The sequence below is a fragment of the Argentina silus genome (assembly GCF_951799395.1).
Source record: "Argentina silus genome assembly, chromosome: 15".
NCBI classification, from domain to species: Eukaryota; Metazoa; Chordata; class Actinopteri; order Argentiniformes; family Argentinidae; genus Argentina; species Argentina silus.
The window spans coordinates 16,016,817-16,040,817 of record NC_139669.1 but is presented as its reverse complement, the minus strand read 5'-3'; the positions used below and the strand labels follow the sequence as shown (position 1 = coordinate 16,040,817).

Genomic DNA, 24,001 nt, shown 5'->3' with positions numbered 1-24,001 from the left:
GCATGGAATACAATTATAGAGACGTTTGTTTCCTCTGCTTTGATTGATAACAAAATTGCCTTGGATGATGGTTGGTAAGAAGTCAGAAACTTTCAGAAAATCCCATTTCTCTTTAAGGTAATTGTCCACGTGGCACACGCTTCATTACAGGTCTCAGGTCAACAGGCTCTGAAAAAGCTGTTGACCGTCATGGTAAAAAAAAACTGTACAAAGTAGCTGAAGAAGGAGCTAAACATCACATGTTCTAAATAAAATGGCTTGAAGTTTTGCATACCCTCGCAAAAAAAAAAAAAAAAAAAAAAAACTCGCAAGAAGAATAAAGTGAACTGGTAAACCGCCACGACGCGGCTGTTCCTTCAGGAGATGGCACCAGCAATGTCCGCGGTCATGCATCGACAGCAGCAGCAGCATCCAGACCTGATCAATGTCACTAAAAGAAAACTCGTGTACAAGTTGGTCCTCTTGGAGAACGCCAGGAACACACTGGAACGACAGCTTCGGGAACTCTCTGAAAAGGTAGGTTAGGGCTAAAATACTTAAATAAATAAATATAGATATTGATATTTGATATTTTTTGCTAGCATGGCAATCTGTGGTGGACTAGCTAGTAGCTGCAGCAGTTGGCTCGTTAGCTATGGCGTGTATGCACCAGGAATGGTTGGCGAACAGAAATGGGTAGCCTAGATGGCTGTGTTATACCAACGAGGTAGATCAGAAAAACGTAACTTTGTGGTGCACGCAAACATATGTGATGCATTGGCTTTGCTACCTGTTACTTTTTTTTCTGTACTGCAGGCAAACGTGGAGGTTCAAGGCTTTCTGGGCTTACCTCACCCTTCCAACGTGCAGGATTGTGACATGATTCTGAGAGCTTTAGAGGCTAAATGCAATGCAGTGGAGCACCTTTTGGCTGCATTCAAAAACCTAATGGCTGGTAAGAGTTCTTTTTTTGGGGTAGCTAGGTGTATTAACTTGTGCATGATGGCATGCCATTGTATGTGGTGAATGCTTTTCTCTTTCCTCAATTGTATTTACAGATCCACAAAACGGTGTCAAAAGCCCTGCAGAGGCCACAAAACCCACAATTCAGCCGGAACTGTCCAGAGACAAAGGTATCATGACATCAGATGTTCTGAAATTTGGGCCCATGTTACAGAATGTTCTTATGGCTGGATCCATAACAAAAGCAGTGCAGATGGTGGGATCAACGCTGTCCCTCCATCAACTGAAGCGTTTAGTTTTCCAAAATGATGTTTTCATCTGCAACATATCATCCAAACAAAACACAGTCTTGGAGGCATCCAGCTCATCCTGTCAGGATCTGAACAAGGAAGCAAATAATGTTATTTGCGAGGAAAAAACACAGCAAAATACAGTGGTGAGGCCTCAACAAAACAGCACACAAGATCTGCCTCAAAATGAGCTCAAAGTGAGAAGTAACCCTATCCCCAAGAAAACACCAATGTCTCCACTCCCTCTGGGTCCAGAACATGGAAGTGATATACAAGTGTTACACCGGAAGCAAACCTCCTCTCAACTCATGCAGTTCCTCAGAGCAAATGGTAAGAAGGGTTGTGTCATGGAGGTCACCTTGTTTGAGAGGAGAAACTACACACAGTACACCCACAGTTTTTCCCAGACAGTAACCCTCAACACGCAAATGAAGAACCACAAAATCAAAGGGGAAGATGCAACCAAGGATCAGAGTTGTGTACCGACACACGTTTTAAAGAAGGAGCTGTTCACAGAAATGAATAACCAAGCCCCTGTCTTCAAGGTAAAGCGAGTCGAGGCAGGTGGTTCCCTAATCTACAGCTGTATGATTGCCACCAAGACTGAGCTGTGGGATGTTGGGGACGTCTTCACAGAGGTGAGACACAGTCCTTCAGAAATGAGCGCCACAGAAAAAGAAATGGCACAACACCAAAGTAAGGAGACTCATTTTAAGATCTCCACTTCGAGTCCCCACCCCAAAATCCAAAGGCCCCAGGTTACAGAGGAAGACCTGAAGCTGGATGTCAACAGTCACCCTCAGAGCTTTCAGAACTGTTCATTCATTACATCTAGCAAACATATTAGTATTCCGGAGTTCCGGATCCGGAAGTTTGAGGAGATGCCAGTGGTGGTGACCCACATGGTCAGTCCTGGGAACTTCTACATCCAGAATGCAGACTCCAACCTGCAGCAACAGGCACTCATCACAGAGTAAGTCATAGATTACATGATTACAAAAAAAAAACATTTGTGTACCCCAATGGCTCCTATCAGAAATTGTTTGATTTGTCTTATATAGAAGCTGGAAAGGAATGATTTCTTATGCTGAGCTGAAGAGCATACCAGACATTGGGACCCTTGTGATGGGCTGGTTTCCCAAACAGAGGCGATGGTGCCGTGCCCAAGTGGTCAAGATATGTGGGATGAGTGGAGGTGAATGTTTTTTGATGACACCTTTTTGATTAGTTTTTTTACATTCAACAATGCCCCCACTAAGTTTAACCACTAGATGGTAGTATGTCACAATGATTGCCATTGACAATAGCTCTAGACATTGAAAATAATTGTACACTGTCGGCCTCTTAAAACAACTGTAAGGCTTATGATAGCATACCTACTGAAACTCTCTGCTTCCCCTCTGATAAAATAGAATGTTTGAAGTTTTGAATGTTTGAATGTTTCTCTCTTATCTCTAAGACAGCAATACCTCTGACAGTACTGATAGAGTGACTAACATTGAGGTGGAGGTGAAGAGGCTGGACTACGGAGACACTGCCCGTATCTCTCTCTGGAATGTCAAGGAGCTCAGCACAGAGATGGCCACCCTTCCTCTCCAGGCCACACAGGTCTCTCTGGCCAACGTGAGTAACTCTGTAGTGGCAGAAGATGTTGTTGTTGATATTGTATCTATCGTACTGTAAGCTATACCACAACCTTTTCAAAACTATAAACATAATTTAAGTCAATGGTTGATGTGTTTTCTCAGGGGTCTCTTGTACAAAAGAGATTTTTATCTCTAATCCGGACACGTTCAGCTTATTTCCGTTCATCTTATGATTAGTCACACTGTTTTCTTTGAAGAGGGTCGATAATTTATTAATCGTGTCACAATGCCAGCAAGATCTGTATCACACACACACACACACCCCCCCCCCCCCCCCCCCCCCAGGTGACTCCGGTGGACGGAAAGGACTGGTCCCAGGAAGCAGTGAGTTGGTTCAAAGATATGGTGGACAACAGGACTCTTTATGCCAGACTGTACCCACAGGCGGGCAAAGTCATGGTCGAGCTCTTCATGGAGAGAGGAAAGATCGGAGCAATGAGGTAGTTTATTTGGCTTGTTTTCTGAATCACTGGGTTTACATGTATTACTCAAGTGTTCATCTGTGGAATAAAATTATTGGTAGTTTTGTTTGTCTGTAAATGTTTAATGAATGTAATATGTGTCCATTTTAGGAGAGGTGCCTCTCTGTCTCTGAGACTGGCTCAGAATGGACACGCAAAGCATGACAAACTGAGAAATGTGGGCATAAAACTAAGTAGGTGCCATTTCTGCTTTTTGTTGATTCTGCATTTGACCCTCAGAGGGTAGCCATAGATCTGTAAGAAACTAGAACACTCATTTGATCCTCCCTGTGTTCCTTCAGGTAGTGCCCAGGAACGAACCAGAAAACGGGAGTCTGCCTGGGAGAAGTATCTCATTACATGCTATACCCAAAATAAAAAAAAGAAACCCTGTTAGAATACTCCAATAGTGCATCCAGAGGCTACTTCTGTCGTTGTGGTTTCCGTGTGCGATGTGAATACTTTTTTGAATATTTTGGGTTTATCTTGTTGTTTATTGTTTTGTTTTTTTTGGGGGGGGGGTTTCTTTTCATGGATGGATGGTGTGAATTTGCTGTTATTCAATGTCATGCATACCTGTTTTGTTTACATACGTTTTTTTTTTATTATTATTATTGATCCTCAATCCCAACCTAGTCTTGCTTTACTTATTAGTCTGGTAAACTGTGTTGAGTGGTTATAGGGCTGCAACTGTGGGTTGGCAGTTGATTCAAAATGAAAGTACTGATGGATAGAATTCTTGCTCCTGCCTGGAATGGCCTGAAAAATAATTTGCATGTTAAACAGGGAGCAATGTTAGACTATGCCGTTTTATATTATACTATATTATTATACTATAACGTTTAAACAAAAATCCTTGCCACCAAAACACTGAATTGTTCCAAGTAGTGTTTGTGATGCTGATCCCAAAATGGTCAATGTATAAATCTCCACAGGGTTAGCACACACAGGATAGCAGTTATATGCTATATATATTAAATATAATGCATATATTCATTCACCCAACTGTGGATACCCAAGTGTCTTTTTCAAGGGTGAAAAGTCTGGTATTTTGTGCTGGCTCTGACATTAATATGACTATATTAAGCCTATAACTGCTGTCCTGCGTGTGTGCTTCCCCTATGCTTAACCCCACATTAAGCAATGTTATGCTTTCTATTGGCACTGTAGTGTTAATAATGATGAACATTGTGTCTGTGAAACACAATTTCAAATGTATCTTTTGTTTTCTTTCTCTACATGCCCCCAAGAAGAGGTAGGGAACGTTGTCACATTTTAGACTCAGTGCCAGTGACGGACTAAACAAAACTGTAATCCAGTGCAGGCTAGCACAACAGAAGGAACCTTCTTTACTGTCGAAAAGGGTGTCAGATGAACCCTTCTGAAGCAAGGCCTGATTTCAAACAGTGCTCTCTATATTGCCGTTCAGAATGTGAAGAAATGTTTAATTATTATTTTGTCACAGCTCTGAGGTGGTTAAAAAAAAAAAAAAATGTTTTTGTATGGATCTATAAGTTTAAAGCTAGTTGATTTGTGGCATAATTGACTCATCATCCAAATGGTCTGTTGATTTTTGAGTAAGAAAGCTGAATATAATTTAAAGCTGCGGTTGGCAACTTTCCAGAAAGATTGTTATTATTATTATAGCTTCGTATAATTGTCAATAAACGGCGTCAGCTATCATTTCATTCCAGTTTATCAGCTCCACCGCACCGGAGAACTGTCTGAAACTGGCCTGATGGGCCAAGAGTGAAGAGAGATTTTTGAGAAAGCAATTGCAGAACGGGGGGCAGTCACATAACTGGATCTTCTCTCAGAACATTTAACATATTTATGGCTGACAGGATGTAATGTAATTTCACCTAACTTGAATAAAACATGTTGGTTACATGTTGACTAAACTAAAAATAGTTTAGTCAACATATAAAATCTATTTTAGACGAAGCTTACTATGGCAGATACATCAATCAAAATAAATCTTGCAGTTTTGACAGTATAATTTAACTTTTTACACACATGCTGTTTTTAATCTTTCTTCTCAGGGAGAGATAATGTGAAATTGTACAAATAGGAATTGTAGGCACATTTTGATTGTCAGCTAACAGGCTAGCTGCCTTTTGCGTCCTTGTTATTTAAAGCAACTAAATAGTTAAATTATAATGACTGTCAACTTGTTCAGAAGGCTACTCTGGGTTGGTTGAGTTTTTATTTTGGTGTAGCTGTCCTGCATAAATTATGTTGTGGCATGGTTTACAATACTTTTTTTCCTACTGAGTTTACAATCGCTGTATATGTTGAAGTTCTTCATTTTCTCTGTCTTGTGGATGCTTTTCACAATTGCATATTTGATGCGAATGAAATATGCTGATTTTCTGATGGTTGATAAAGCTTTTCTACATTTAGCCATTTAACTTGCATTGGTATTATTTTCTTGTCACTGTATGTACATCTAGTCATAGTTATTTCACACTCTTTACAATATATTTTTTTTTCCCCAGTTTTCACAGGAACATAGAGCACTGTATATTGACCCAATTTGGAGAACAAATGTTGAGCATTTCAATAGCAGTATTGCTGAAAAAACATCAAACTTCCTTCCTTCCTCTCCTGATTGTTGTACCGTGTTAGTAGAATACTGCAATGGTAGAATACAAATGAGATTAATTTCATTCAAAGAATTACCAGACCACCCAAACCCTCCCACCGCTTTGTCAAAACTGACACAGAAACAGTCACAGTACAGTTAACAGCATTAAGCCATCTGAGACACACCACAAACGGCTGTATTGTTTTCCCAGCAGTTCCAGTTGCTTTTCCATACTGTAAATCTTTGTGTTTGTCTCCCGATCAGATGTGGGAGTTTGAGCTGAATAAACTCTGAAAGGCGAGCTGACAATACTGGGAGGAACCGTGACGGCAGCCGACGCATGTGTGAGGTCACGAGGGTCCGAGGGCAAGTGCTTGTGTCTGAGTCATGTTCAGAATGTGTAAGTGATTTCCCCTGTGAGACGACATGCCTTGGAGCTCAAAAGCAACCCTGTGGTTTTTTTACTACATGTGGATGATTAGATTACACAGATACAAGTGTGCCACTTGGAGCCCATATTTTCCCAAATCACTTTGTTCTTAGAACCGTATACAGTATAAGATGTTTCACCTGGATGTTTCAACTGGAATGTTGACCAAAGTAATAGAAAAAACTGAGATACATCAGCAGGTCCCTTCTGATCTTTGAAAAGTAAATCATTAGAGGGGGAATCGTTAGAAAAGTGTCATATTTTGAATACAGGGACTTGACTGTCTATTGGCCAGTATGATTTAGTTTAGATTTGTACCATTTACAGTATTTGTCTAAATTGTCCAGCAAATACTGTATTTCTTGAATGATTCTGCAAACATCTACAGTACAGTAACTGACTCCCTGCTGCTCTCTTTGACAGTGGTTCAGGTCAAAAGCACCCTTCACTTCCCTGCCTGCCCCGCCAAACACAATAAATAATGTGGCTGCTGAGGCCTTTTGTGTCCACACAGATTCTTTCTTTTGCTTGGGGTAGGCGGAAATCGAGGCGTTTGATCTGAATTCTAAAGAGTCTTGTTGGGGCCCAATAAAGGATCCCATTGTATGTAAATAGTTTATATAAGAGCATATGACTGTTACGGTGCAGGGTAGTGGCTAGTGGCGGAGGAATGATTAGCATTTTCCAAACGCATGGTGTTCTCAAACCCAGCAGTTGATTTGATACACACAAAAAAAACACTATTTGAATTAATATTCACCCATTTATGTACACATTTTGTGTACCACCTCAGCTGAAGGTAAAATGAATTATCTCTCTCATTATCCTTTGTGATTATCTTGTTATGGTAGAATTCAGTGAGGATCAGATAAAGCTTTACGGTGTTCCTGATTTCTCTGTGAATAGCTTTATACAGAAAGGGCAAGTGTTGGCAGGAAACTGCTGTTCAGAACAATGACTTTATCTTGGTTGATTGCAGCTGTCATACACTGCTATTTCAAATCTGCAGTCTTTCTTATGAACTGTCAAGTTGGTAGTAATGCTTCTAATTAAATGGATGTCCTGACTGTTGCTTGGAGGATATGGTTTGCAAGCTGGGTCCGTTTGTCCGTCTGTTACTGAACTGAAGGTCAATTTGGGAGCGTAGTATTAATATGTGGTAAAAGTGTCACGTGGCTCGGTTAACGTTTCGCCATTGGCTTCGGTGTTTTTACGTCGTGTGACGGCGCGTGGTGATAGGCCATCGCCCAGGCTCTTAAACCACAGACGAGCGATTGGACAGCTCTCGTTTGGCTTCGTTACCTGACCGACCCAACTCGATGTCCAGGCTACACCTGAAGGTGGTCGTTTTCGGACCTGGTGCTGCTTATGCCGCGTATACTGCCGGCTGAGCCTGCTAAACCACCTAGGGAATGATATGGCAAGGACATATTTTTTTATTGCTTTTGATTTGTTTAATTATCAGTTGAATTATATTGTGATGGTTTTTGATATCAATATTGCTGGTATTGTAGATTTATTGAAGCGTAACTTGGGCAAGCACCTGAATAGCTCCAGCGCTATTTATGCGGCTGTCTCAGCATCCTCAAAAACGATATGTTTCCGTTGTGCGGGTTTGCTTGAACTGCCTTTATAAGCAGTTGGCTCGGAATTAAAACTTTGAAACCATTGAATCAATACCCTGTGCATTGCATATCCCATAGTTCTCAAATGAGTGTTTCATGGGCGGTATGTCAGCTTAACTTTGAACCTTTACCTCCCCAGACCTGGAAGCGAAAATGAACTGGGGATCCTTTTATGCCGTGATCAGCGGCGTAAACAGGCATTCCACTGGCATCGGTCGCATTTGGCTCTCTGTCATCTTCATCTTCCGCATCCTGGTGCTCGTGGTGGCTGCCGAGAGCGTGTGGGGAGACGAGAAGTCGGGCTTCACTTGCAACACCCAGCAACCTGGCTGCAACAGCGTCTGCTACGACCAGTTCTTCCCCATCTCCCACATCCGCCTGTGGGCTCTACAGCTCATCCTGGTCTCCACTCCAGCTCTGTTGGTGGCCATGCATGTGGCCCATCGACGCCACATCGACAAGAAGATTCTCAAGAAGTCTGGACGAGTCAGTCCAAAGGACCTGGAACAGATCAAGAGCCAGAAGTTCAAGATCACCGGAGCTCTCTGGTGGACATATATGATCAGTGTTATCGTAAGAATCATCTTCGAGGTGGCTTTCTTGTACATATTCTACATGATCTACCCAGACTTTAAGATGGTGCGTTTGGTGAAGTGTGACTCGTACCCATGCCCCAACACGGTGGACTGCTTCGTCTCAAGACCCACGGAGAAGACAATATTCACCGTCTTCATGCTGTCAGTGTCTGGGGTGTGTGTCGTGCTCAACCTGGCTGAGGTGGCGTACCTCATAGGCCGAGCCTGCCTGAGGTGCTTTCACGGGCCAGATGAAGAATCCAAAGTGGCCTGGTTCACTCAGAAGCTGTCCTCGTATAAGCAGAATGAGATCAATCAGCTGATCGCGGACCATCCTCTCAAGTCCAAATTTACTGTGACCAGAAAGAACCCTGTAGAGAAAGGAGAGAGCAGGTGTTCTGCTTTTTGAGACATTGTCCTCCCATATGCTTCAAACTAAAGTCGTAGCCTGCTTGGAGCATCGGTCATCATACAGTACCTCATAACATTCATTCATTTACTCATTCATCAATTAATTCATTCTACTGACTGGTGCTAGGCATTACTTATATGTGAGCATGTCTAAAGATGTGGAGGACAAGTGCAGGATACAGAGAGTTACAGACTCATGTAAACTGAAATGCTGGATGGGAGGAAGGACCTTGTTATGGTGCTCGAAAAGGTCACCATTTTGTCTCTCAAAATTGACCGATAGAGGCAGGAACTGGTGCAAAGCGAAGAAGATAAAGGAACGTTTGTGCAAATGGCTTTCAGTGGCATATGTACATGCACTGTGAGAAAGCCATTGTATTTGCTTATTGAGTTGTCGGATTGTGGAATACTGTACATTGACAGCATGGAAATTATTCCTACAGTGTGAATGGATTGCTCAACATTTTGAACAAAACTGTAAAATAGTTTTAATGATACACAACGAAAGAGGGATCTTACCACGTTGTTTACAATACTATCAGGAGGTTGGCTGCATCATGTTCTTTAAGTCCTTTCATGAGATACTGATAAAAGTCCCTCTAGAATAACTGTTAACCAATAGAAGATGTGTAAATGTTAAATATCAAGCACTGTCTTTGCAAAAAAACCTTCACTACGAAACAACCTGTAATTTTAACAAAGACACAACCAAAGATGTTTGATAGTGGATAGATGCAATCCTTTTTAGTTCTTAACAAGATTGTTGCTCCATTACTAAATGTGGTCGCTGATAGTATTTTTTTGTCTTCACATTTAAATGTATAGACCGAAGGCGTCTTGAGGTTCTGTTTCTGGGAATTTTAATGAACTGTGTGTGAACTTTTCATGATTCTAGATTTCTCCGTGGCCTATTTCAGTCACAAAAATGGTGGCATTGTTAGAGATGTCACGTGATGGGCAACCTATGAATAGGCACGATTAGAAAGAATTCATTCTGATCCTTTCTTCAGGCTGACTTGTCTGCTTGGGCGTTGCCAACTGAATGAGCATTGCTTACTAATAACCACCAATTTCTTGATTGCATTGTCATTGCAATTTTACCAGTTACCTTTTTGCTTTTTATTATTTCAAATCAAACTTTACTTTCCCCTTAAATTAGACTTTTGTTACACCTAACGTTATGATACCCATAGTAAATGAGCCACAACGTTTGATAACCTATCTGCAATTAATGTATTAATCAGTCCATTCTTTATTATATATATCAAGGATAAAGAGTCTACTGTTTGAGGTGTCTGTTGTTTTGAATGGTGCTGAATGGTCACAGTGACTGTGCAGGAAGGGTTTTTTGTACTGTATCATCATCTGTCATCAGATGATTAATCTGTCACCTCCTCTGTTTTCCTGTTCCCAGCTGTTTGTCAGTGAGAATATAATCCTATGTGTAGCTGTAATTATGGCTAGATAGGTTTAATTTGTAATATTACAAGACATGCTGCTTTGAATTTAACCTGTTCACTTGTCTGAAGTTGTAGATGGGCTATGTAGATGTGCCTACGTTTGAGTATTAATTCTTATCTAGGTAAACAATCCAGTTCATATCTGAAACTGAGACAGAAGTGTATATATGTATATTATTGTATATTAAGAAATAAAATTCATAATCATTTGACTGAAATGTGTTGACATATATCTGACATTCTAACTTGTGATTTAATGTCTCATGGGTTTTGACAACACTACAATAACATCATCACATTCTATTAAGCTGTGAATGTATACTGTAGATGTTATGTAATTTATTGTACATGTATAACTGTATTGTGTTTATAGGAAGAGAATGAAGTGTGATCATGTCCCGGAATGGGGAAGCTTGGTAATTGTATATGCTCATAAATCTTTTGTAGGTAGAATGTACTGTATGCTTACAAACATGGACACCAGCTCTTCTTGTTGCTGTCTGTTCTTCTTCATTGGGCTCTTTCCGTTCTACCCCTGCCATTGGTTGCTTCAGGACCCAAATGGCTGCTCTTCTCCAAGTCATGCCCCCCGCGATAGGAGAGACCCTCACTCTATATTTAGACTAGCACTTGTGGCCAGACAGACTTAGTAGACGACCTTATTGGCCAGCTGCCCCATCACTCAGTGTAACAAGCGAGTTGTGAGGCTTTACAAGTTTACATTAGAGAGTGTGCCCTGGGCCAAATTTAACCCTGGCTGGGTAGAGGGGGGGGGAGCTGCTCTTGTTTGCAGTGTGTCCTGCAGGTCAGGATCATTGTGGTAGAAGAAGAAGACCCAAGGCCCCGGATAAGCTGTGACCGAAGACGGAGGACCGAGTCTGAGCGTTCGGTAGTGTGGAACAGTGGTGTTGTGGCCAGCAGTAGTCCACCTTTCCTGTCCATTCAAGGGCATTGCTGGGGGCCCAGAGAGTGGCCTCCTACCGAGGCGTGTTACGGAGAGACCACATGGACCCACAGCGACACGGAGAGTTCCACCACTGGGGATGTGTAAGCTGACAAGGTGGGTTCCCCCTTTAATGTGTGTCTGTGTCTTCCTATTTGGATTTCAGAGTATTTGGATATCAACAGAGGATGGTGTTTATTCACACGAATCAATATGATATGAAAAAAAACAACTTTGCAATACATGTTTTGAAAGTGTTTATACAAAGAACCCAACCAGCATAAGACTCATACAATTTGTAAGATTTCGAACTACCTAAGGTTATAGACTTAGACATAACCTTGTGTTACTGTGCGTCTTTTTGTGATCACCTATTGTACATGTACAGTACATCCTATATTCTGTCCATGACTCGTTACAGTACAAGCAGAGTCATATGATACGCATCTACAATACAATGTGTTGGACAGGCTTAAGATCCCGTCATCATTTGAGTACTTCTAATTCCCACTTCTACCACGTCAGTCCAGTGTTTTATTTCACCTCCTATGTGGATCACATTACTGGCTTCTGGTATGAAGGCCACTCGATTTACTGTCAGTGACTTGAATGAACCTGCCATCCTCCTGTCCACGCATACCAAATGTATACCCTCCTAAACTAAATATAATCCTGTGTGTGTCCATGTGGAGGGGGTCACGGTACCTGCTCAGTACAGCTGTTTGGGAGTTGTGAGGGCACACACAGACAGCAGCTTGGTTCTCTGGATACTCATACGATCATAACTCTCGGTACTCATACGATCATAACTCTCCTGGGTAAGAGGCTGATTTGCAAGTAATTGACTGACTCATCTGTTTTCACACCAGTCAGCTATCGTTATGTATTTCATTTTTTTGTAGTTTATGTGGAGGGATAGATACAATTAAAACATTCACACATGAAATCATCAAAATGTTCAATGCACTATGCTGTATTAACTTAATACATTTTTATTTTTAATTAAATTAATCATTGTATGTGGATATTAACGTTATATACCAGGCCTCTAGACTCGTTAGACATACGACTGAAGACCATAGCAATGTAGACAAAAGCTTAGTGTAGCTACTGAACTGGTTTAACTGTCCCACTCTCCTCACAGCCACAGGTCTGATCTTGCGCCGGCATGGGAGACTGGAACCTGCTGGGGAAGTTGCTGGAGAAAGCCCAGGAGCACTCCACTGTGGTGGGCAAGGTCTGGCTCACCGTCCTCTTCATCTTCCGCATCCTGGTCTTGAGCGCCGCCGCAGAGAAGGTGTGGGGTGACGAGCAGTCAGGCTTCACCTGCGACACCAAGCAGCCCGGTTGTGAGAATGTCTGCTATGACATCACCTTCCCCATCTCGCACGTCCGCTTCTGGGTGCTGCAGATCATCTTCGTGTCCACGCCCACGCTAATCTACCTGGGGCATATCCTCCACCTGGTGCGTATGGAGGAGAAGCAGAAACAAAGGGGGAAGGAGCAGACTCAGCACAGCGATAAGCAACCGCTTATCATGGAGGTGAAGTTGAAGAAGACCCCGTTTAGGGACGACAAGGGCCGCATCCACCTGCAGGGGGAGCTTCTACGCACCTATGTCTTTAATGTCATCTTCAAGACCCTGTTTGAGGTGGGCTTCATTGTTGCTCAGTACCTCCTGTATGGCTTTGAGTTGAAGCCCATGTACACGTGTGACCGGTCACCATGCCCTAACACGGTGAACTGCTACATCTCCCGTCCCACGGAGAAGACCATCTTTATCATCTTCATGTTAGGAGTGTCCAGCCTGTCCCTGTTGCTCAACCTTATTGAAGTATACCACCTGGGCTTCACCAAGTGTCGCCAGGGCATCAAGTACAACAGGGAGCAGCTCTCATCAGAGAGCGTTTCCAAGGAGCCTAGCGAGGCGGCCGTGGCATATGCACCTAGTTACGAAGACTACTTCAGCGATCACCAGGTCCAGACAACCTACCCACCCGTGCCCAGGTACAACCAGACAGACGACACAGAGTCCTCCTACCACCCCTACCACAGCAAGGCGGCCTACAAGCAGAATAAGGACAACTTGGCAGTGGAGAGGAACAGCAGCAAGCCAGAGGAATGTGACCTGAAAGGGAAGAAGGCAGCAGAATCGGCCCCTGGGTCGCCAGGCCAGGCCAGGGCCAGCCGTCACGCAAAACACAGCAACAACAAGACCAGAATAGACGATCTGAAGATCTGAGGAGGGATATGTTCCTCCTAGGGGTCTTAAGTTGCTCTTAGGAGTCTTAGGTTGCTCTGAGGCATTCAGATGTGTCTGACCATAGACCCCCCCCCCCCCCCCCCCCGCAGTTGAGGTTTGATTCATTAAAACTTACATGGGATTGTCATTTGTAGGAGACACAAATATACAGTACTGTTGTAAAATACTATTTGTGATGAATGATTTGGTTTCCTGATGATATCCCTGATCTTAGTTATGTTTTAGAATATCCTCCTTGTCCCTTTTGAGACTTATCCACCAAACACAAGAACTAATGATCTGAAGGGGACATGTTCTGTGCATTTCATACTCTGACATCCTGTGTCAAGTGGATGTATTTTACTTTTTAATAAGTAAATGTTGAATAATGATAGTAAAGTTATTATGGTACTTTCAGATGCTTTTTTTCAAGCGATGGCAATTTTTTTGTGTACGTTTTTAAAAAAAAATATTTTGTATGTTTGTGTGTATTTCGGATCACTTAGATGATGTAATAAGATTGAGGTACAGTATAAGATGTACACAAATAGAGGATCTTACATGTGTCACTGAACATTTCTTGAAATTCCATCTTTAATTTTTTTCTACAATTCAGAGAATAACCCTGGATGCACTTGGAGTTAAACATACTTGATATGAATTAAAGGTACAGTAACTGTAGATGAAGGTAAGGAAAATAAACATAATCATCCAATGAATTGTCCACTAGGGATGTTTTTTGTTTTTATGTAACAGAATATCTTGCAGAGATGTATATCTTACACTGGTTATTGCTTACCCGACCTGAAACCAGATAGCCCAAATAGTTAAATTTAACTTCCTTAACCCTTCACACATAACATGTTCCCTCTGCATTCACTTGAGGGTGTGCTAAGCTGTGCCTTACCTGACAACACACTGGACAACTTGTCAAATGCTAGTAATACATCCAGGGTAATGCTCAGGCTAAATTGCAATGGCCTGTAGAGTTGCCAAATAAACACATGTCCTGCACCTTTCTATTACCAGGTGCAGAGATTAACTGTATTATAACTAGGGCTAGAAGGAATCTGCAGAGGTAGCATTTCATCTAATCTGCAGAAATGAGTATACATTTAAACATGTTACAGATGTGAGTGCTTGACCAGAAATAAACATGTTATGCATATGCCCTCTGATGCCTGACTACTTCACAAACCACAACTTCTACACATCCATACCAAGAAAGCCTAGTAGGGTGGCATCCAGGGTAAGGGATCCATGTGGTTTACAGGATGTTTATTTTTGTAATCCTCAGAGTGTTTAAATAAAAGCAGAAATATCCGGAACTTCATGGAATGTATCTGTGATCACTCACGGCACAATTTTTATTTTACAGAACTGTTGACAGATGGAACATAGAATCTGTAGAATGTTTTGAACAGTGATATCAATGAAATAGAAAAGTACAATCAACCGAGACAATCTTGTGCCCATTTCACTAATTCGGAAAAGGCTCATTTGATTTTAGAAAAAGTAAAAAAATAAAATCTCTCAGTTCAAGACAGTGTGACTTCAGAAAAGATATTCAGTCTGATGTTAAACACACATGTAGTTATTTGGTCATAAGTAAATACGTTTAATTTCTGTCCAGCCATGTTGTACAATAAATAGCATCCTTTCTAAATAGGAGTATTTCTAAATAGGAGTATTTAGTATTTAGATATCCAGAGTGATTAAAAAAAGTCAAAACTGCAACATGACATGACATCAGAAGCGGGCTGTATATTCCACGCTAATGGAATAGAGGTGAGACGTTGGGTGTATGGTTATCATCTGATTGGTCCTCTGCTGTATTCCCCTGGACCTGTGCGTCTCCCTGGAAGGCTTGGTTGTCATAGCTGCGGAGAGGTGTTTCTCTCTCTGGGTTGTTCATTGGCTCAAGACCTCTCTCCAGGTCACTCAGGTCCTGACGGACAACTGAGCAGGAAACAGAGGGCCATCAACAACATTAGTCAGTATAAACAACAGTGACATGAGTCACGATACAGAACACATGTGTGACAACAGTTACATCACACTCGCATTACAAGGAAAATCATGTCATCAGTCATCATACAGAGATGTGTTGTTTGCAGGTGATTTGTCTATGAGACGGAGGTGCTGTCTGAATACTGATTCTATATTCTAATGCCCTTTCTCACCACTTATGTTGAGAATGCTTTGTCTTTGGTAATAAGGCCCTTTTACCTGGTGGATCTGATGAGGGCAACTCGTGGACATCGCGTCTCGCCGTGACAGCACTCCTGCCATCTGGTGGTGCCCCAGGGGAATGGAAATCCTCTTCCTGCTGATACAGAAAACATGAGGCAGGGAACATGAATGGAGTTGGCGTGCAAGTAAGACAAAAGAGAAAATTGAGCCCTAAAACAAGGAAAACATATCCATTCTATCCTCTGGTCTTCATTGAAATGGATGAACGCGTGGTCCTTGTAAGGCATCTAACCTTGCCCCTAGGGCGCTCCAGGACGTCCTGTTTACACATGGGACAGGTCCTGTGGTCCAGCAGCCACGGCTCAATACAGTGTCCGTGGAAGAGGTGGCTAGAGAGGGAGAGAAAGTAAGGACTTCAATAGGAAATTGCCTAGGCACCACTGCCAATCTGTTTCTGCTTTTTAGCCAAATTTTAGCTCGACTATTTGGCAAGACAACAACTGTAGTGTTGTTGAAAGCAGCAAAAGTCTGTCAGGAGAGACTAACTTAATGTTCCATCACTCAACATGTGAGGGTAATATTCTTTTATGTTTTATGCAATATAAGAATTTTATAATACATGAACTATGACATAATAGTACACTCCCACAGTGCTAGGAGGATACTCAAGGTCAAGAGCAAAGAGCTAAGCTGTGCCAACAGTCTTGGCATTTAATCCATAGGGAAACATTGATGTTTGCCGGCTGATATCTATTTACCTGCATATCAAAGTAGTCACCTGATCACCTGGCTTGTACATATCAATACAGATAGCACAGGCGTCCTCTGAGGCTGTCTCCTGCAACATCACACACAGACATGTTTTTTTAGTATTCCTGTTATCTGTGCGGGGTTGTAGTAGTGATACGTAAGTGTAAGAGTGATAAAAAGCAAGCACATTGTCATATGTGGAACTTTCACCTGGGCTCCAGATTGTTGATATATTGATATATGATATATATTGTTGATATCTAGTTATTTGGCAAGAGAATAACCATAGAGGTGCTGGTAACCCAGGCTACAGTAGCCCAGCTCTCTTATGATCATAACGAAACCAGACAGTACTGTACCTTGTCGCCTTTCTTCAATTTGCGAACCTTAAGGTTGCTGATGGCCTTTGTTTTGAGTTGTCTCTGATGAGAAAGAGGAGAGCGTATACGTTCTGACATAACATTCAATCATACTACTGTATCTGGATTTCAGTCTGGGTCTAAGTTAATGTTGGAATATCGGTACTTAAATCCTTAAATCCTTTTTAGGGCACTTACTTCTCTGACTGTCTGCAAGTGCTGGCGCATAAAGGAGAAGGAATCTGTGAGGAGGAAATAGCCGACAGCGCCCACCGTCAACACCACGAACACACTGCCCATGAGGTAAAGCGGAGGGCCCTCTATCCACTGACCGTAGTGCTTGCCCTTCTTGATGATCATCTCAACTGCCTCGCCACGCTGGATCAGGTTGACCACATTCATGGCCTTGTTGTTGCCCATTGAGATGGCCACAATGTCCTTTGCATCTGTGAGACAGCAGGCTCATAGGATGAGAACACTAAACATTAACATAAATATCATCTGACTAAATATGTCGGGCCTCAGCTGTGCTGGTGGTGGTAATAGAAAAAGCTCCTGTTTTCAGGATATTGGGCAAGTAACTGGTAATAGGACGCTGAAGGGTTAAATAGCCCCAAGAACTAAGTCATAATGAAATAAACGTGAGGAAGGACTATCCATTATCCTCAGGTTTCCCTACAGTGACAACTTAAAAACATAGTCACATACAGTTGCAGTGCATATCAGCTGTCCATATCAGTTGTTTTCCTAGGAGCTTGTCAATGACACTGATTTACAATGTCTTACCTTCATGGTCCATGCTACCTGCCAAGTCACCACCGCCATCTACGTTGTAGATCACCACCCCTGATGCCCCCTGACGTTTGGCAGCATTGATTTTCTCACTGAACGTACATTTCCCCCTCTTAATCAGGGCAACCCAGGGCTGCTGGGTGACATTGAACACCGGGTAGGGGCCACAGCCACGGAGGTCCTTCATGGGCAGCTCGACCCGTCCTGAGGCCCCCTCCAGAGGGGAGTTCCGTCCGTAGATACCACTCTCATAGAAGCGGCTGGTCTCATTGTTGTACTCTGTGTCATTGTCGCGTGTGAAATGTTTCAGGTATGCCGTCCAATACGCTGCTTCAGAAGAGTGTACGATCGCTGCCGTCAGACAGATCCACAAAAGGAAATCGATTTCTGTCTTCTTCCCCATTTGACTTGAGAAGAGACACTTGAATTCTTCTTTCAGAAGTTCAGTTGCAGAGTTGTACACACAGTACTGTACCACTGGAACTGTTGTTGATTTTCATACATATCTCTCTTTGATAATCCGACATGGCTTTTACGGCTTTTAGAGTTATCTTCATGAACCTTGGACTCTTTCTTCTTTATATAATATTCGTCCAGTAAGGTTTGGCATTGGCTTGATATTTATTTCCCCAGATCTCCCCAGCTGAAGTCTTCTAAAACAAATTCTGGTCAGCTAACCTAAGACAATGATGACACAGAATCACAAGGGTACTACAGTATGACTAAGATAGAGCAGGGGTGAAAATAGACAGTATTGCCCAACCAGTAGGTCTTGGATGTCATTCTTAGGAAGTGTACTGTGCAACTGGCATCACCTCCTTCCCTCTATCCAAGTCCCTGCTCTAACTAAACTATTGACAGACTATTGACAAAAAAACAATTTGATAAAATTGCAGGAAAATATAGTTGTGGCCACTTGGTGCTGCTGATTGAAAAACAACTTGCTGCTCCATTGTTGTTATCTATTTTGCCTGGAAAATATTAGTATTTGCTATTGAACCGCAAGAAGGAAATGCAGAGTCACAAATGATCCATCAATTCCATAATACATAAGTAGTGTCATAGTTGTACATATACTGGGGGACATCAAATGATCTATCCTTCTCCACTCAGAGTACACACACACAAACGTACACACACAAACAAACACACACACACACACACACACACACACACACACACACACACCTGATCCGCACAGTGTGTAAAAAAGTGACAACACTTTTATATATATAAGTGTTATCATTTCTAAATTGTGAAACCGATATGTACACAAATGCCATCAAATAAAAGCAGATAATCTCATCTTTAACCTCATAGAAGTTGTTTGATTTCATGAACTTTTGGAGTATAGAGCCAAATAAAGAAAACATGCTTCACTGTTCCATTACTTACACAGGACACTGTATATCTGTCTGCAATGTAAAGTGAACAGAGCAACTGTGTATTAAATGTACACGTTACAGTGAAGAAAGACAACTGTGAGAAAGACCAAGATGGACATCGTAAGAACTTTATATCAACATCACCAAATGTCAGCAAGACTGGAAAGCATTTTTCCTTTTTATTTTTGTTCAATGAAATTCAAAATAATATAGGCAACTGAGTCCCTCTCAGTTCTCACTCTCTCTCTGAGGTGAGGTTCTGGAGACAGTTTTTCTCCTAGTAGATTAACCACGGTTTGAAGGAGGGCGTGAGGTGGGTGGGGTGGGTGCAATGGGCTGAAATGCACTGATAGTGTCCCGAACGGAGATCATCGCCTGGCAGGCCACCAAGTTCTCATCCACTCCTTCCTCATCTGAGCCAGCCTGACTCAGGGCCTTCTCAGGAGTGAAGTCTCCATCAGACGAGGACGGACTGGTTGATCACATGGGTCTCAGCCAGGAAGAAAAGGGAGTTTCTATGAACTTTGGCAACCTCAGCTTCTTGACCTATCCGTCTGAAGGTGTATAATGAATAGTATAAATGTACAGACATTAAAAATCATAATATTCTTTTATTTGTACCTGCTCTGCCTTGTTCGGCTTTCTCCACCTTCAGTCTGGCATTGCTGGGCAGAGGTGCAAGGCGTTCCAGGGTTCGTCTGCTTTGGAGCAGGCAATGCTCATCCATAGGTGTTATCCCTACAAACACAAAACAAATCAGATGACATCTATTCACAAAGCATTTTTCCTTTTTATTTTTGTTCAATGAAATTCAAAATAATATAGGCAACTGAGTCCCTCTCAGTTCTCACTCTCTCTCTGAGGTGAGGTTCTGGAGACAGTTTTTCTCCTAGTAGATTAACCACGGTTTGAAGGAAGGCGTAAGGTGGGTGGGGTGGGTGCAATGGGCTGAAATGCACTGATGGTGTCCCGAACGGAGATCATCGCCTGGCAGGCCACCAAGTTCTCATCCACTCCTTCCTCATCTGAGCCAGCCTGACTCAGGGCCTTCTCAGGAGTGAAGTCTCCATCAGACGAGGACGGACTGGTTGATCACATGGGTCTCAGCCAGGAAGAAAAGGGAGTTTCTATGAACTTTGGCAACCTCAGCTTCTTGACCTATCCGTCTGAAGGTGTATAATGAATAGTATAAATGTACAGACATTAAAAATCATAATATTCTTTTATTTGTACCTGCTCTGCCTTGTTCGGCTTTCTCCACCTTCAGTCTGGCATTGCTGGGCAGAGGTGCAAGGCGTTCCAGGGTTCGTCTGCTTTGGAGCAGGCAATGCTCATCCATAGGTGTTATCCCTACAAACACAAAACAAATCAGATGACATCTATTCACAATCTATTATTCATTGGCAATGAACATGTCAATACTGTGGCCACCATACATTATAGGCAGTGAATACTTGTATTAGATACAGTACAATACTTTGTCAGTGAAATGCCAGGGAAACAATCTTTTTCACAGTTTTAGAATGAAGAGGAACAGGCTGATGAACCAGGGCTTTGATTCAGTTCACACAAATCAAATATAATAGATACTTGATGTGATTTTCTTTCACATGTTGATTTGAGTCTTTTATACTTCTTGTGAAATCTTACCAGGTTGTCGTGTTTTAAATATTTGTTCCAGAAGCCTTTTTCCATTGCTGGCTTCTGTCATGCTCTCGTACTCATGCATGTTATTCACCATCTCTTGCATTTTTCTCTGCTGAATGGCTTGTTTTCATTCGTACATACTGCTTTTCTGTGAGGAGGAACATTATTAAAACAAGGTTATTGAATTGGATTGTCAAACTTGTCAACATAGCTGCAACAGAAGCTGTCATCCTTCTTGTGAAATTCAAGTACAAAAATGCTGAAGCTTTATTGTCAATTTCTAGGGTAAAAATGTACATTTGTATACAGCTTCCATGGCTTAAAACATGTCACACATGTTGATGTCACACACACATTAGTTATATGATCCCATACATCTCTGAATTATTAAAACTGGATGTGTTCTTTGTTTTTAAAATGTTTTTGGGGGCTTTGTAAAGTATAAAAGGGCAACATTTTACCTTACTCTCCTGCTTGTTTTTGACCTCCTTCAGGTACCTTGCTTTGTTGACCTCTTGCTTTACATCCTTTTCAATTAGTTTAAGCCGAGATTGTTCCTTATACGCCATTGGATCAAAACAGGAGTTTAAATACTATTCTTAGAGTACAGGGTCATTTCAAAGTAATTGCATAAGATCAGTGAACTGTGACTTTCATGTCATTATCATGTAATTATTTTTGTCACTGACACAAGTCAAATTATTTAACAACTCTAACAGTGATTGTTCTCCTTGGCAATCTTACCAGCTGTTTATAGAGAACGTCCTCTCTCTGTGTGCTACACGATGCAGTTTGCAGGCCATCTTTCTGTTCCCTATCACTGAATTCAACAAATCATTTACTGAACATTTCTAACACAGAACATAATACTTTCAAAGGAGACAGTACAGATTCTATCCAGGTTTTGATCACTCATCACAATGGGAATGTGGTCACAGATGTACATTCTTCCCACCTGAAATCACTGGTGGACTGCAGTTGCTTCAGTTTCTTAGCTCCCTCCTCCAACAGAAACTCTCTCATGTCAGCCAGAGTAACATTCTCAGCAATCTGGCCTTCCCCTTGCAGCTTCACTAGATTTGTATAACATATTGTATTTGCATATTTTAGAACGATATGTACCAACATGTGTGATCTCAACAAAATGTTTATTTTAGAACATTGCACATTACAATCTTTATTCTGTAGCATGTGTCGAGATCAGTTTTAACAGTATCCAGGTACTGTTTTAAGGTGTTGTACTCCTTCAATGAGCATACAACCTTGGGAAGAGACCACATTGTGTGAGAAATCAATATGGTCTGGATTAAAGTGTATCCTTGTCACATCAATGCTTTCTGAAATCAGTAGGTTCACAGTTTCACTTTCATTGCAGTGAGTGCATACAGGGAGTAATAGGCGTCACATGAAACTTACTTTGTCATTTTCCGTGATGAGGTTTTGCTTCTTCAACTTTTCATGCATGTCCTTCTGGTGGTAATACTCATTGAGGTTTGGGTCATGCAAGCTGTTGTAACTGGGCCTCATAATGTGACAGTTCGGGGTCACTGAGGTTGAAATCAGTTGTTGGCTGAAACAACTGGAAGAATAACATTAGTAGTTTACTTTTACTGCACCACAGTCTGGCCCTTGGGAGGTAAGAGGGTGTAAAAAAGAAGAAACAAATAGGAAACGAGTAATTCCCAAGGGTAGCCATGCCCAGGTTACTTTAAAATGCAATCTTTCTTCATTATCCCCCAATTGCTCCAATAAGCCTATACGGGGGAAAGCTGGTGTAACCTAATAGTGTTTGACCCTTGTGTTCTGCTCTAACCATAATGTCCTTTTAAAGAAGGATTGTAAAGATAATCTGAATCTGATAAGGTACAGACTGTAATATCCTCTTTCACAAGTGGTCCATTAAAGACAATAGGGTACTACAAACATAAACACTACAATGATGACCCACTAGACTGAGGCTCAATCCACAGAGACCTGCTGACTGGATTAGATAGCTGTAAAAGTTTAAGACCTTGCTAAAGGAATGCATGAATGCATGTTTCATTTTAATATATTGTGTAAATTGATATGTAATTAATTAATTGTAAATTGTTTGTACATTTAATGTAAATGTATGATGTTTTGTTCGAAAGCAGGGCTCCTCTGAAAAAGAGACCTTGGTCTCAGTAGGACCTCCCCTGCCTAAAATAAAAGTTTAATAATAATTTGAAAAAAACCTAGATGTTAGTAGCTAGTGGCTACTAGTAGCTTAGTGGAATCTACTAGCCTTGTAACTATCTTGCTTTTAACTATCCAGTCTTATAAGATCTACTCATGTCTTGGGAGTAGATGCTATGGGTTGTTTCTGTACATGTCTACTCTACTTTGATTGACAATATTCTGATATGAAATTAAGTGTAGTGTGTCACAGGGCCTACCTTTTTACCCAGGCTTAACCTGGTCAACGTGAAGCCAACCCCAGGTAAGACAGGAAGTTTGGTCATTGCAGGCAATCTGCTCAAAGCATTCTCAGGAGTCTTTCTCAAAATCTGAGGGGGCTTCGCCATCGGTGGATGAGGATGCTTGACTGATTTAGGGGGTAATCCTATTGGCTTTGGAGCCATGGAGGCGTTCTTTTGAAAAACAAGAAGCAACTCAGCTATAGGCCTACTGTAAACAGTTGCATTTTGTGAACACATGGGCATTTGGTCAATTCCTAGGTGAATTCAACAGTTTTATTGCACTTCTGTGTTAAGTAAGCTTGATTTCACACTTAAAGTTGAAACTTACATACAGAGCAGAAACATACACCATAACCATCCTACCACAATTGTCAAGTGAGTGAATGAAATGAAATAAAATTTGTGGAGTTTACAGAACACTTTGCAGCCATTGTCAGCTACCGTGTAGACCTATTTCTGGGCCGAACAATCTGATGGTCATACTGAGTGATGGGCAGAAGAGACTTTCTGAAGCTTTGGGGCTTCCATCCAAATTGTGCCAAAAAAGATCAGAAGGAGCCTCGGTGCCTTGAAAACGGTGCGAACAGTGCCATCTTCTGGTCTACAGAAAGTACAGCATTTGCACGATTTGAAAGAAAAGCTCATTGATAAATGCACAATAGAGAAGCAAATACTAATAAGCAAATAATAGAGAAGTAAATACTGTAAGGGATATGAGGAAGGGTCACAACAACATGCATGGGTCATGGTAACAAAGCTCCACAACCTGTGTTGGGTGGATATCCTGGTGTTCTGAGGAGACAGAATGGCAGAGACAACATG

The 24,001-nt window shown here is 41.7% G+C and overlaps 3 protein-coding genes across 3 annotated transcripts; 2 read left to right on the top strand and 1 right to left on the bottom strand.

The window, feature by feature from the left end:
* Positions 1 to 8,038: 8,038 nt before the first annotated feature.
* Positions 8,039 to 8,965, top strand: LOC310816556 (gap junction beta-1 protein-like; the record flags this gene model as incomplete). The annotated part of the gene is made up of 1 exon (XM_083686807.1): positions 8,039 to 8,965. The coding sequence occupies exon 1, from the start codon at positions 8,135 to 8,137 to the stop codon at positions 8,963 to 8,965; it is 831 nt and encodes a 276-aa protein (XP_083542933.1). The 5' UTR covers positions 8,039 to 8,134.
* A 3,573-nt stretch (positions 8,966 to 12,538) lies between these two features.
* On the top strand, positions 12,539 to 13,612 carry LOC310815852 (gap junction alpha-3 protein-like; the record flags this gene model as incomplete). The annotated part of the gene is made up of 1 exon (XM_083685795.1): positions 12,539 to 13,612. The coding sequence occupies one exon, from the start codon at positions 12,539 to 12,541 to the stop codon at positions 13,610 to 13,612; it is 1,074 nt and encodes a 357-aa protein (XP_083541921.1).
* Positions 13,613 to 15,386: 1,774 nt separating this feature from the next.
* LOC310816038 (RING finger protein 148-like) lies at positions 15,387 to 18,109 on the bottom strand (the record flags this gene model as incomplete). The annotated part of the gene is made up of 7 exons (XM_083686044.1): positions 15,387 to 15,571; positions 15,842 to 15,938; positions 16,098 to 16,194; positions 16,564 to 16,643; positions 16,915 to 16,977; positions 17,113 to 17,360; positions 17,701 to 18,109. The coding sequence occupies 7 exons, from the start codon at positions 18,107 to 18,109 to the stop codon at positions 15,387 to 15,389; spliced, it is 1,179 nt and encodes a 392-aa protein (XP_083542170.1).
* Between the last annotated feature and the right edge of the window lie 5,892 nt (positions 18,110 to 24,001).